General features: G+C 47.7%; 1 protein-coding gene across 3 annotated transcripts; it reads left to right on the forward strand.

Moving 5' to 3' along the window:
* The first annotated feature begins 1,595 nt into the window (after window positions 1-1,595).
* On the forward strand, window positions 1,596-7,490 carry LOC127335541 (beta-glucosidase 16). Of its 3 annotated transcripts, none has more exons than XM_071826612.1 (12): window positions 1,596-1,832; window positions 1,945-2,011; window positions 4,932-4,993; window positions 5,081-5,156; window positions 5,253-5,327; window positions 5,431-5,518; window positions 5,602-5,854; window positions 5,997-6,112; window positions 6,233-6,464; window positions 6,570-6,672; window positions 6,775-6,877; window positions 6,991-7,490. In XM_071826612.1, exons 1-12 carry the CDS (start codon window positions 1,701-1,703, stop codon window positions 7,196-7,198), a joined length of 1,515 nt encoding a protein of 504 aa, XP_071682713.1. In that variant the 5' UTR covers window positions 1,596-1,700; the 3' UTR covers window positions 7,199-7,490. The 3 variants fall into 3 exon arrangements, with proteins under 3 accessions (XP_071682713.1, XP_051218181.1, XP_051218182.1); XM_051362221.2 differs by having other exon boundaries at window positions 6,233-6,482; window positions 6,991-7,487; XM_051362222.2 differs by having other exon boundaries at window positions 1,694-1,832; window positions 1,945-2,015; window positions 6,233-6,482; window positions 6,991-7,488.
* The last annotated feature ends 7,075 nt before the right edge of the window (window positions 7,491-14,565 follow it).

Genomic DNA, 14,565 nt, shown 5'->3' on the forward strand with positions numbered 1-14,565 from the left:
CATTCTCTCCCGCCATGTTTTCCCGCCATTTCAGCCCCTCGTCGGCCTATATATAGCCATGGCTTCTCCACTAACAGCACCAGCAACATTTCTCCCTTCATCACTTCTCTCATCCAATAGAACCACAAAATCCTCTGAGCTGAGCTGCCGCTGAGATGGCTCCTCGTCGCCGTAGCAACACGGGCTTCATCGGCGTTCGCCTGCGGCCTGCGGGACATTTCGCGGCTGAAATCACCGCCGGTGGTACGCGTGTGTGGCTCGGCACCTTCTACACGAAGGAGGCTGCTGCCCGCGCATACGACGTTGCGGCTTGGAGGTTTGGCCGGCCGCGCCACGAAATGAACTTCCCGGAGGTCGGGTCTCGACGGAAGCTCGTAGTCTCTCATCGAGCCACTACTTCGCTCACGGGGGTGAAGCGCGGCGGTACAGGGCTGGCCAGCGGCGGATTGATACCACCGAGGCGGACGAGCAGTTCATGGCACGGTGGCGCGAGAGACCATCCCGAGACGTCGAGGCAACGCGCGCATTACGGAAGGAGAAGCGGACGTACAGAGAGAGAGGAGGGCGGGAAAGCGGCAGAGGAAGGCCGAGGTTGAGCAGTACGCCAAAGGAGAGGCGTCGACATGGGGGGAGAATGATGAACGGTGGTTGTGGAACCTCACAACCACCGCTTCGCAGGACACCCCCGGCGAGGATGAAGATTTCGACTTCTACGATTAATATGTGTGTGTCGAGTCCGTGTGTCTAGCGGGTCATGTGTCGACCCAGTGTTCTTTAAATGCTTTGGTTTGTGTGTGGGTCTAGTTCGTTAAGTGTTTTGGTTCATGTGTGTGGGTGTAGTTTCTTTAAGTGTATGCTTCCTGGTGTGGGTGTAGTTCTTTAACTGTTTCAGTTCGTGTGTGGGTCTAGTTCTGTAAGCGCTTTGGTATGTGTGTGAGTCTAGTTATTTAAGTATTTTGTATCGTGTGTGGGTCTTAAGTATTTTGTATCGTGTGTGGGCCATTCACCCCCTCCGAGGTTCGATTTCTGGCGAAGGGGTTCTATACCGCCCTTATACATATATATAGGTTTCCCGCAAAGGGGTTCGCCAAAATAGCAGTGAGAAATAAATAAACAAAAAAAATGATTGGGATTAATAATTATCTCTTTGGTGCCAAAAAAATGGAAAAACAAAAAAATGTGCACAATTTGCTGTGCCGACGGCCTTTTTTGTGCCGTGGGTGACCGTCGGCACAGCAGAAGGCGGGACCCAGTTTTCAGTCCCTGTGCCGACGGCCGCCGTTGCGCCGTGGGCTACCGTCGGCACACTATAGACGGCGCCGTGACAGCCTAACGGCTGGGCCCGCCTGTCTGCTCGTCTGCCGACGGCCGTGGCTGTGCCGACGGTGACCTTCGGGCGCCAAGTTTCTGTGCCGACGGTCCGGGTTGCGCCGACGGTGACCGTCGGTGTAGACAGCTGTGTGCCGACGGTGAACGTACGCCGACGGTCAGCTCCGTCGCCGGTCGACGAGGGCCTCTGTGCCGACGGCCCCGACATTTGGCCGTCGGCACATGGGCTGGCCGTCGGCACATGGAGTTTCTCCCGTAGTGACATGGGCAGGGTGCGCACCGGAGCTTTGTAGTGGGCCGTCGACAGTCGTAGACGAAGAAGTGTTGCGTTCAATTTGTAGCCACCTCGAGGAGGCGACGGGGCAGAGGAAATGGGCGCCGCGACGGGCGTAGCTGCCGTGCTATTGGCGTCGTTGGCGATCCTCGCGCCGTCCGCTCGGGGGCTCAACCGCGGCGAGTTCCCTCCCGGGTTCCTCTTCGGCGCCGCCACATCTGCTTACCAGGTTAGTTGGTGTGGAGCTTGAGTTGGCTTTGCCTCTGGCGCCGTCGCCTCTTTGTCTGCTGTTTGTTCGCCCCCAAATCCCAATGCACAACCAAGCTAGACTTCGATTTCAGGTTGAGGGCGCGTACCTGGAGGACGGCAAGGGTCTCAACAACTGGGATGTCTTCACCCACGCGCACTGTAGGTCATCTCTCTCTCTCTCTCTCTCTCTCTCTCTCTCTCTCTCTCTCTCTCTCTCTCTCTCTCTCTCTCTCTCTCTCTCTCTCTCTCCCTCTCCCTCTCCCTCTCCCTCTCCCTCTCGCTCCCTCTCCCTCTCCCTCTCCCTCTCCCTCTCCCTCTCCCTCTCCCTCTCCCTCTCCCTCTCCCTCCCTCCCTCCCTCCCTCCCTCCCTCCCTCCCTCCCTTGTCGATGAAACTGACTGCACGATTCCCTCCCCCTTTGCTTGGTGCACTCTGTCAAACAGAGAGACGGAGATCCACGCGTAATGCCATAGACATGATTTTTGGTTGGATGATGCTCTGTTAATCCACCATGTATGCTACTCATTGAGGCCTTGTTTACTTGTCCGGTATATTTGGGTTTGGAAGGGTAAAATACCGGCCCACGACCGAATCCCGAAAGTTACCCGATGGGCCGTTTACTTCTCTGGTTTTTTTGTGTAACATCCCGGCCCATCCCAGATCTTCCCGACCCGGTAAGCTGCACACTCCGGTATTCTCGTCCACGAGGTCGACCCCGTGTATTGGCTCGTGAAAAGGGGAACGAGGGAGGGAGGCGACGCAACGGCGGCGACAGGCGGCGGGGAAACGCAACGGCGGCGGCGGCGGCGGGGAAAGAACTTGCAGATCAAGACGGCGCCGACGAGATCCTCCTCCGGCGACCGGTATCCGGTGAGTCACCGCGCCCCCTCCCCTTTTCCCCTTCTCCCTAGATAGAGTTTCTTGGTGTCGCCGCCGTCCGCGACGGAGCTCCCGGAGCTCGCGGCTCCGAAGGCCATGGGGTGCGGGCGCAGACGAGAGTTCATGCAGTACATGTCGTGCCCGTCGCATCTATTGTGATGGATGTACTCCAATCTCCAACCGTGCGTTCGTGCGCAAGTGGGGACTCCGTGAGATTTCGTCATGTTTCGGGAAGTACTGGTGCGCCCAATAGCTTATTTCTGCCTCATAGTACTTGGATTGACTAGTTCAGCTAGTACTATATCTGCTAAGGGAGATGAACTGTGGAACTGCTAACTTGGAAATAATGTTATGAAGTGTTGGATTCCACAATATTCAGGAGATATATGCAGGGCCTCTTTGGATTCAAAGAATTTCATAAAAGTTTGGAGGATTGCAGTTTACATGATTTTTTTTCCTATGAAAGTCAGCTGGACCATAGTTAGCACAGTGGTTCGAATGTAGCATGGTTAGTTTTTCGGTACATATATGTACTGAGTCTGTAAGCACGCATTTTGTAGTTTCTAGTTATGGACTGAGGTGGAAAAAGGTTCAGACTTGTGATACATGTCCATTAGTTACACAGGACCAATTAGAAAGAAAAATGCAGAGGACAAATTTGGATGCATACATTGTTCATCCGATGTGCCATCCAAGTGGTCCAAGGGTCAGATTGTATTTTTTTCTGCTGAGCCTCTATTTTAAAGAGAGATTGAGCCATTAATATGCAGCAAGACTTTGCCAGCAACAAGAATCATGCGACCATTAATTTTCCGAGTTAGCTTATGTGTCCTAGTCAGATAGGAAATGTACATGTATGCCATGTGCACAGGGTGCGGTGCAGTTGGTGACCGTTCTTGTCGAATGGTATTTGTTGGTAACACAATGTTATCTTTTAAAACAAAAAGGGCTAACAGTGTTGTTGAGTTTGTTTGCTGGTTGATATTAACAAGTGTATAAGGATGCTCCCCAAATTGCTATACATTTGAACTATCTGTAAGCTATGTCTATGTATCAGTACTAAGTTTTACCTCTGCGTGTATTTCTAGCTGGAGGTCCTCTTGGCGGCAGCGTGGTTTCCGGCGTTTGGCGGCAAGCGCGCCATGACTTCTAATGTTCTTCAAACTACATGACACTGAGTTTATGGCGGCGGTTGCTCATGTGTTGGGTCGAGCATTTATTTATATGTTTATTCTTGTTCGAGAAAATTGTATGATAAAATTGCATGACACTGAGTTTATGGTGGCGGGTTGCTCATGTGCTGGGTCGAGCATTTATTTATATGTGTGTTCTTGTTTGAGAAAATTGTATGACAAAATTGCATGACACTGGGTTCATGTAAAGACAAAAAATTTAATTTACTGATTGTCCATTATCATCTCTTGGGATGAAAATATTGAGTTTTTATTATCTGAGCTCCATATCCCCTCTCATCCCCAAAACAAAGTAACTAGAGATTTGGGGAGGATGTGGGGAAATTAGGGGAAATTAGGGGAAAAATGGGGATTGGGTGAAAGGAGGGGTTTCACCCAATCCCCTCTCATCCCCAAACCCCTAGGGGATGAAAATACCTGAGGAGTAAACAAGGCCTGAGCTGGATTACTCTAGTGTCAGTGTCAGCGAATCATCACCAGGATATTATTAGATATAGACACACGCCATTTCCTGTTACAGCTAAGAGTCCAAAGAAACATTTGATTGTTTGGATGATTGACTCTCCTCAAGAAATTCGTTAATCTTTTCGATAAAGGAAATATATTAGTAACAAGAAGGTACTAATTATACCTGGTCTCTCCAGCAATGAAATATCAAGAACTAATCAATACATTAAGGATACACACAGCTAAAAAAGAAGAGAAAAAAAAAAAAAAACATGAAACCTGTCAAAGTGATCAGTAGCATGAAACAAATAGCACAATTAACAACACCCTAGATTGCCAAAAAGACTCTTCAAGAGAAGATACATATCCTTCTGTGTGAGCCTTAATTGCGCCGAGCTGTCGATCTAGCATGTCGAAATCTTGAAGAGTTCTCACAGTCACATGCAGTTCTCCTGCAAGTTGACCTGCACATGTTATCATCAGGTTTTGAGGCCAGCTCTTTTTATAAGTTTATTGAACTCCTCATTTGCTTTATTCTTTTTTTGATTTCGCTCGCCGCAGCTGGGGATATCGCTGATGGACGGAACGGCGACGTAGCCGACGATCACTACCACCGGTACATGGTACAAAATCAGGAAACAAGCAATCCCTAGTCATTAATTTCCATGTGATGCATCTAAGTTGTACCAAATACCAATGTACTGTTGCAGGAAGATGTAGAGATCATGCATAATCTGGGCGTCAACTCGTACAGATTCTCGATTTCATGGGCTAGAATCTTGCCAAGTATGCCAAGAACAATAGATACACTTGCTCCAAGTTTTATGCGTTTTCATATGTCACCGTTCAGCTATTTCACAAACTGTCGTTGAATCATCGTAGGAGGCAAGCTTGGAGGCATTAATTCAGCTGGAATAGCGTTCTACGACCACCTGATCGATGCACTCCTGCAGAAAGGTATAATCTTACATTCCACATTGGGTAGTAATCTTCAGTGATGAGCTAGCAATCCTAAACAACAAAGTTATGCTAAACAATCAGAAAAAACAATATCGAATAGGGATAGAGCCATTTGTGACGCTGCATCACTTCGATTTGCCGTACGAGCTAGAGACCCGCTACGGCAGCTGGTTGGGCGCTGGGATTCGGTGTGTACACCCTTGATGCTCTGTTTCACATTTGATCACATTTTTAGCAGGTTTGGTTTTAATTTACCTTGCTCGAATGCCAGGGAGGAGTTCGATCACTACGCGGACGTGTGCTTCCAGGCGTTTGGTGATCGGGTCAAGTTCTGGACGACGTTCAATGAGCCCAACCTGTTCACCAAGTTCGCCTACATGCTGGGGGCATACCCTCCCGAGCGCTGCTCCCCACCGTTCGGGAACTGCCACAGCGGGAACTCCCAACAGGAACCGTATGTCGCGGCTCACAACATCCTCATGTCTCATGCCGCAGCTGTCGACAACTACAAGAAGAACTATCAGGTAACCTCCCACCCCCACCCCGCAACTTATACTCTACCGATGTGGCGATGTGCAATAACTTTTGTTGGCACTGCGATACCATCTAGATGCATCTAAAATGCATAGTCGCATTTTTCTTAGACCTTTGATCCATGTGTGTTAGGCGAAACAACGCGGCTTGATCGGAATTGTGATTTCCATGAAATTTTATGAGCCGCTGACAAATAACACGGAGGATATTGTGGCGGCACAACGTGCATTGTCTTTTGAGATACATTGGTATGTAAGAATATGAAAATCGTTCACATTGACTTTATTTATATTGTGCTAATATAAGGATAAACTTAACCTGGTTATAATGTGGTACGATTGTTTTCATGTCTTTTTTCCTGTCCATAGGTTTTTGGATCCAATATTCTTCGGCGAATATCCCAAAGAAATGCGTGAGATGTTATCGTCAAACTTACCGGAGTTCACCCCAGCAGAGAAGATGTTATTGCAAAACAGAGTGGATTTCATCGGTGTAAACCATTACACTGCGATTTACGCTAAGGATTGCATCTCCTCCCCGTGCGAACTTAATACTTACGAGGGAAATGCACTGGTCTTTGCTACTGGTGAAAAAGATGGTGTACGAATTGGAAAACCAGTAAGAACAATTTCTACTACACATTAATGTTCCTACCACTTTTTTCTTCTTTTTGTTGGCATGTTTGATGTGTTCAAAACCTTCCAGACTGCACTCGGTGGTTTCTATGATGTTCCAGAAGGCATGGAGCAGATCGTCAAGTATGTCAATCAGAGATACGAGAACGTAACTATCTATGTTACCGAGAACGGCGAGTGGCACATACATCATAAAACCCAGAATGCTTTTCCAGTAATTTTCTTCGGTTATCAATAATTTATGTGTTACCATACCTTCTCTTCTTTTATTTCAGGGTACTCTGAGTACAACAATAACAATATGGAAGACATGACCAATGACACTGGAAGAGTGAACTACCTTGAGGGCTACCTCTCATGTATCTCTTCAGCTATCAGGTCACATGCACAAACACATTGTATTCTTCGTGCACATTATATACTTTACCATAGATACATTCAGCACGCAACAAATGCTAAAAAAAACTTAAAACTTGTTGGCATGCTTATAGGGGAGGAGCAAAAGTGCGTGGTTACTTCGTGTGGAGTCTCATGGACAACTTCGAGTGGCGCTTCGGTTTCACTGTAAGGTTCGGGCTATACCATGTGGATTTTGTAACGCAGCAGAGGACTCCAAAGAAGTCCGCAAAGTGGTACCGAGACTTCCTCACAGGTTCTGGGCCGATGGGCGAAGTGCAGACTCTAAGAGCATATTCCTGATACTTCTAATGTTGTGGATACACGTATTCATCATGTTTCACTTTCGGTATAGATATGAATTACGACTCCTCAATATTCCCATGGGCTGATAATAAATACTCCCTCTGTTCCGAATCAGCGACAACTAATATGATACACATGGAGTATAAGTTATGTTAAGTAGAACCCTACTACTGTGAGCTCACCCCATTGTCATACTTGCATATGGCGGACTGGGTGTACGGATTTGCATGACACACATGATTTATCTTTATGGTTTATGAACCATGTACTCCAAGATCTCATTGTCTAGATGTACGATGTGCATAGTTATTGTACATGCAATCAAGGTGCATATTTATGTACTCATAACGGTTGATATCATCTCCACCGGTGCCCCTTATAATGTGATGGAACCACCCCAAACTTTGTCCGTTTAGGGGTGTTCGGACATGTCCAGACCGATGGGGGTGGGTGCCCCCAGCCATAGACAAATCTAGAGAAAAATTAGCGATGAGATCAACAACTATAGAGTTGCGTATATCAAATTAATATAATGGAGCATTATGCCACACAATTATCATACTATAATATGGTGCCCGCTAAAAGACAATATAAGCAACAAAAGTGTGCAATTATATAATAATAGTTACGATTAATGAAGGCAAGACATACAATTTAGATGACCTGCTAATCCCATTTGTTTACTGAGAAACTAACGTTGAATCTAAAAAAAAAATGGTTTTGGGGCCTCATTTGTAGCATCCTGAAGTATGAAGACAATAAGCAAAGCATGCTATATTTACACAATTCGCATGTTAATACCTATATCAAAGTTAACTCTCTTTGCTACAAGGAGAACAATTTTGGGTACTGTTATGTTAATTGTTTCCTCCAATCGCGCTTCGCCACGACCTTCTTTTCGACTGTAGACACGCAAAGGGCCCTGTCTATGCGGGATGATAGTTCATTTCCCTTCCTTTTTCCCGTATGTACAAATCAGATTTACTGGGATACGGCTGGTAGATCATTTTTCTGCGGTCCGGTTACCTAATTTTCCCTTTGTTATGTTCACCTTCAACCTCCGGTGTAACCGATCTTCACCGAACGTGCATGATTTTTGGGCCACAGCGAGCGTTCCCTAATTGACACATCTTTTTTACCTGTCCGGTTTATCATTACGTCACTGCTTGCCAATATTTCTGGACGGTTGGATGCGTTCTAGGCCAGCGGCTAGTGTTCCATGCAGGAGATCGTCCTAGTGGAGGTCGAGAACTTCACCAGCAACCTAATAGGAAACGGCCGACGTGCGGCCAGGCTCGAACCGTAGTCAGGCGAGTGGAACTTCTCTCTTCTCTGTTGGGCCGACGTGCAGCCAGGCTCGAACCGTAGTCAGGCGACTGGAACTTCTCTCTTCTCTGCTGTTCTCACGAACGCGAAGAGGAGGAGACCAGTTTCCCCACCTTCCACCACCGGTGCCTAGGCCGTGGGTTCCCCTCTCCTCTACCTCCGCTCTGGCGGTGGGAGGGGTGGGGAACCCCGGTGCCTTTGTGCCGGTTTGTAGATAGGTTTAGGGCTAGTTTTTCTGGTGACGATGGTTTGGGTGGAGATGCATCGTCACAGGGAATAAAGTATCCCGGTTCCTTCTCCACCTCATCGGTGAAGACGTTGAAGGGCTCGTGGGAGGCATCTTCCTCCGCTCGTTTCGGGCAGTGGATCTACTTTCTCTTGGAACTGTCGATATGGCGGCGTTACCAACGGATTTGGTGGAGTTTTTGTTCCTCCGTCCACGTCCGTGTCCCAGCGGCATCTTCTCCGATGTCGGTGAGAAGCCGGGTGGAGGTGTACAGGAGCATTCTGGTCGACGGGGCCCACCCTCTTCTAGGACGGCAACAGCGGCTGTTCTGGATCCATGGGTGCTTAGAAGCGCGGTGGGTGGTTGCTGGCAGGCGGCGCAGTCGAACGGAGTTGGCGGTTCCGAGATCTGGTGAGCACGGGCAGAGTCTCGGCCGACGAGCCCCAACGCCTCGGTCTCGCAGTTGGCGAGCCACTCAATCGGCTCACAAAGCAACTTGGTATGCGATGGTGCTCTAAAGATCTGGGCGTTTTTGAAGCGTGTCTTCTTGTCCGGCTGGGCTAAGGCGGCGGTCGGCGACAGGCGACAGAGTGGTGGTGCGCGTCTTTTTCCTTTTTTTGTTTCTCTTTCGGGGGTCTTGTTGTAATTGTTCCGGACACCTGTGGCTTCCGGAAATTTCGCGTGAGTGCTGCGTGGGTTGTACTCTTGGTTTTGATATGAATGGCACGTGGCAACTTCCTCAAAAAAGGCAGCGGCCGACGTCACCGAGCGAGTGTCCGTCCTGCAACATCTTCCCTTTCATCTTCTTCTCATGGCTTATTTTCTTGGGTGTCTAAGTCTCAGTCGACTAAGACTTAATTTATGCCTTAGTGTGTTTCGATGTGGACCTAAACAAAGTACAAACAGCAGCAAACACGAATCTTCAAGCAGAAATAAAATCCAACGATGGAGCACGTGACTGAGACGTAAGCTACGTCTCAGCTAGCTGAAACTTAGCAATTCCGTATTTTCTTCATATGCAGCGCCGTTTATTTCGGTCTCTAACCTTGAGGATGGATGGGATTGGTTCTCTGACCGCGGCTCTTGATCTGTTGTAGTTGCAGGATAGAGGTCAGAGGGAGAAGAAGCGACGATATATTAACGGTAGGCTACCTTATGATCCGCCGCCTTCTATGTGTTCGGTGGTCGTCGTACTTGCGACAGGTACCTGGGAGGTCCGGTTGCGAGGGGTGGTGGGCTCTGTTCTGGCCTGCAACCTCTGTTGGTGGGTCGGCGTGACAAGGTTGGTAGTGGCGATTTCCTTCCGCATCCCATATGCTCTAAGAGGTCGTTTGGTATCCATCATTTGAGCATGGAATCCTGGAATTCATTTTAAAATTCCATAGGTGGGCTGTTTGGTTGCCACAGAATTGGGCCATCATTTCATTTATGAATTCCAGCAAAATGATGCCATGTGTAATCACAATTCCGAGCTGAAACCTGTCATTCGCAATTCCTGTGGCAACCAAACAAATTCAATATTGAATTCTACTGTCATTTACAATTCCTGTGGCAACCAAACAAGTGTCCATTTCTGGAATTGCAATGTAAATGAAATGAATACATGTATTCATTTCAAAATGCTACAAATGAAATGAAAACCTGGCTTCCAAACGACTTCTAATATTCTTTGTACCAGGACATGGGCGAGGCAACCAAAGACAGGAAGAGAAAGAGCACGAGAGACGAGAACGGCACGGCCAAGGTGCTCTTCAAGGGGAAGCATAAACCTTAGCCTTGCCACGTAGTTATCTACCTCACCTGTTGTTTACATATACCTTGGATCTTACCGTACCCAAGCACTAATTCTACATCCTATTTGCATCACAGACTATCATTGCAGGACGAGGCTAGGACAAGCGCCCCGCCAAGGAAACAAAACAAAAAGGATTAAGTGCACTTTTGGTCCCGTAAATCTTGCGGAAGTCTAATTTTGGTCCCTCACCTCTCTTTTGGTTTAAATCTGCCTTCAAACTGTTAATTAAGTATAATTTTAGTCCCTAACATCGGTTTTTTTTTTTTGAACACACAAGAGGGGTCAAGAGACCCCGGTGGAGATTCAATTCATCAACACGTGGCAGGTACAAATTACATACAGGCCCAGACATAAACTTGCCCTAATGAACCTATTATTTGAGGATAAGGCCTGCAATTTTGTGAAAAACACCCTAACTAGATCGAAGAAAAAGCAATCACATCCTAGAGTGTCTCTGCCACCGATAGCCGGCGTCCTCCATGCGTCGCCGCTGAGGAGCAAGGGCCAACTGCTCAGGAGCCCCCTTCCGACGAGAATCCGCTGCCGCGGTCCACCACTGTCCTGCGGGGAACGAATCACTTCGCAGGAGAGCAGCTTCGAGCACCCGCGACGGGGATGATCCATGGCCTCCTCACCGGAGGTTGTAGAGTTGCCATCCTCACGGCCTTGGATAGCAACGGCGAGATCGCCAGCTGCTTGGAAGAACTCAGAATAGCACCACTCAGGCAGGAGTCGTCGATGCTGGCCTTGAAGAGTAGCTGGCTCACTGCATCTCTCCACCTCGCCACCACGGCAGGCCAGGAGAACATGCAGCCAAGACAACCATCCTCTCGAACAGCTCCGGCGACAGGAACCACCACCTCCCAGATCCAAAAATAGCAGATCTTGCTCCACCTCCTTCAGACCACCATGGTCAGCAAGGGGAGGAACGGAAGACCGCTTCTCCGCAACAGATCGGCGCTCCCCCTCGCCGCCACGGCCGGACAGGAGAGCTTCACCGGCGTCGAGAGATCGAGGAAGAGCATGGTCAGGAGCCACCAGATTATTGGGGAAGGCGGCGTAGCCGACGCTCCTTCTTCCCTCCAACCGCAGAAGAACCAGCAGCAGCCACCCTAGAAGCTTCATGGATCCGGCGGCCGGGATCCGAAGCTCCGCCTTCAAACTAGGGGCAGATCGCCCAAAACGCCGGCAGAGGCCGGAAACACCAAGAAAACCTACGGATCTACAGACCTAGACTACTCCGGCGCCAACCTAAACCAACTCCGGCCAGCTATTCTGGCGGAGCGGCCGTCGGCGGCCCGGTCAACGGCGGTGGCCTCTCAAGGGTACTGTAGATAGAGGAGAGCGGAAAGGGGGGGAAATACTTGGCAACCTCTAACATCGGTTTAATGATGGTTGAACGGTCTTTTACTCTTTTTTCTGCCATCATGGACATAATTGGCTGGTTTTAATCTACATGTGATCATTTTTCCTCAGTCAATAAATAGAAAAATGCCCTTGCCCTAACACACATGTGTGCCGCATCCACCTTTCTCACTCGGTGCAGCAGTCCTCATCACTTCAGCCGCCTCCGTCTTTCCTCCTGATGCAAAAGCCCTGGCATGTCCGCCGATTTTGCCTTTCTCGCCCGGCTTATCCACCCTAGTACTGTGAGGTGTCATCGCTAGGTGTTGGGGAAAGTTAGGGTTACTACGACAAATGGATAATGATCATGATCTCGCTGGAGAATGTTTAAAATGCCAATTGTATAACTTATCTCAATGTGAGACGGTCCTACGTTGACTAAACCTGTCCAAATCTGTCCACGGTGGTAAAAAAGAGAGTAAAAAACCGGCTGTCAACCATCGTTATACCGCTACTAGGGACCAAAATTGGACTTAATTAAGAGTTTGAGGACAGGTTTAGACTAAAACAAATTTAATGGACCAAAGTTAGACTTTTACAATACATGAGGGACCAAAAGTGCACTTAACCCAAACAAAAAAGTGAACCACCGATCTGCAGATTAAGCTTTCATCAGCTTGCCAGCTCACACTATTAAGCCTACCTTATGTAATAGAATAGTATCCTAGATGAACACCCTATCCGGTGCCTAGACCTTCGGTATGACTATCTATGTATAATTACCCGGTATGTAAAAAACTTCATCTAAATTTGTCCAGCTTAAGACTTAATGGAGCAGTATCTCCCTAGGTATACTACCTTTTTTATTCCTTATAATTGTTATTTCTTTTGACTGTCTTGCACATACTGCGACATCTCTTCATATATCATTGTTACACTCTACCAACTGTTGTTATCAATAACCTCCTAAATGTGCCTTCAGGTGACACATGACCTGCCATAAATTTTCCAGCGTCCTGTAATAATTTTCTGAATGTGCCTTCAGGTGACACAGGACCTGCCATAAATTTTTCAGCGTCATGTTTTCTGATTACGGGTGACAACTATATGCTTCTATTGTGTGTCCTTTCCTACTTGGGGAAATTGCATTGTTCATTCCAATTTATGAGGAAGTTAATCCATTTGTAATTCTTTTTTTAAACATAAGACAATGTAAGTTTTAACGGTCATAGCTGAATGATCTCATTGTTCATTGTTACGCCTACCAACTGCTGCATCAATATCCTCATGAATGTGCCTGCAGGTGACACATGACCTGCCATGAATTTTTCAGCGTCCGTAATAACCTCCTGAATGTGTCTTCAGGTGACACAGGACCTGCCATGAATTTTTCAGCGTCCCGTTTTCTGATTACGGTTGACAACTATATGCTCCTATTGTGTGTGCTTTTCTACTTGGGGCAATTGCATTGTTCATTCCAATTTATGACGAAGTTAATACATTTGTAATTCTTTTTTATACTTAATACAGTGTAAGTTTTAATGGTCATAGCTGAATGATCTCATTGTTGAGCAGAAACAGCTTAGCGAGCATTATAGTTATAACATCAAGTAATGCAAGACTAGGCACACAACAATAGTTTACTCGATTTAAACATTCAGATTTCTTCCCCACCGTATCTTCACTTGGTGATGCTTAAGGAGCAAACAAGCTAATTAGAACCTATATTAAAGCATATATTAAAGCCAACCCCCTTTGCTCAAACCATAGTTATGCCACGTCAGTCTTTTGTTACCATAGATATGCAAATCCTGCACTGTTTCCTTTTTTTAGCAGCTCCTTATTTTATTTTTTGCCTGGGCGGTTCCCGGTTTTACAGTTTGTTGGTAACATGTGTGAGATCGTGTACGTGTCGCTCTGCCGCTTTCGCCTTATCTCGGTGATTCTCGGTCAAAACGTCAGATGGCGCGTTTCCCATGATTGTCTCTTCTTGCCATTACCACCGCCCACATCATCTCTCTAGGGCTGGCCCCCTTCTCTCCCGCGGGGCACCATGTGAGCCGAGGAAGCTATCACCTGCCCTTCCCTCTCTCTCTCTCCCATGCTGTTGGTGGCGCGGTGGAGTACCTTGGCAATCTCCTCTTTATCTCGAGGTGTATTGGCCACGGGAGGAGCTAACATTACCAGGCGAGCCTCCCTCAGCCTCTACCACCACCTCTACCTTCGGGATGATGTCTAGTGGCTGTGGACGCGGGCGCAACGCGCCTGCCCTATTCTCGCTGCCCCAATCTTCGCGTCGGCCCCGCCCTGTGGGAGATGCAGATGCCTCCTTGAGGTGCCAATTCTTTCTTCCCATCAGATGTTCCTCCTACTGTTGGCTACTCTCTGACTGATTGCTTCAGTTGATATGTGGGTGTTGGGAGGTAAGATATTCAGTTGGGGAAATGGCCAGTGGTTCATGATATTGATGGTATTTCTTTCTGTCTTCTTGGTTGTTTGCTATCATGTTGTCACTGCTGCCTTTTCTTTTGGTTTGCCTTGGTATCTCATGATTTGTTGATTCAGTTTGCATGTTTACCTTGCCAGTTGTTCTTCATCTGGATGTTCCTTGGAGATTAAATCTGCAAGGAGAAATTACATTTTTGTTACTTCATCAATATGTTTCTGCAGGTA

Source organism: Lolium perenne, chromosome 2 (genome assembly GCF_019359855.2).
Source record: "Lolium perenne isolate Kyuss_39 chromosome 2, Kyuss_2.0, whole genome shotgun sequence".
NCBI classification, from domain to species: Eukaryota; Viridiplantae; Streptophyta; class Magnoliopsida; order Poales; family Poaceae; genus Lolium; species Lolium perenne.

Bases quoted from the DNA above. Each gene is read 5' to 3' on its own strand.
- LOC127335541 (XM_051362221.2), top strand. From the start codon at position 1,701: ATGGGCGCCGCGACGGGCGTAGCTGCCGTGCTATTGGCGTCGTTGGCG. The intron at 2,012-4,931 runs GTAGGTCATCTC...CGCTCGCCGCAG, and splicing joins TGTCTTCACCCACGCGCACT to CTGGGGATATCGCTGATGGA. The intron at 4,994-5,080 runs GTACAAAATCAG...GTACTGTTGCAG, and splicing joins ATCACTACCACCGGTACATG to GAAGATGTAGAGATCATGCA.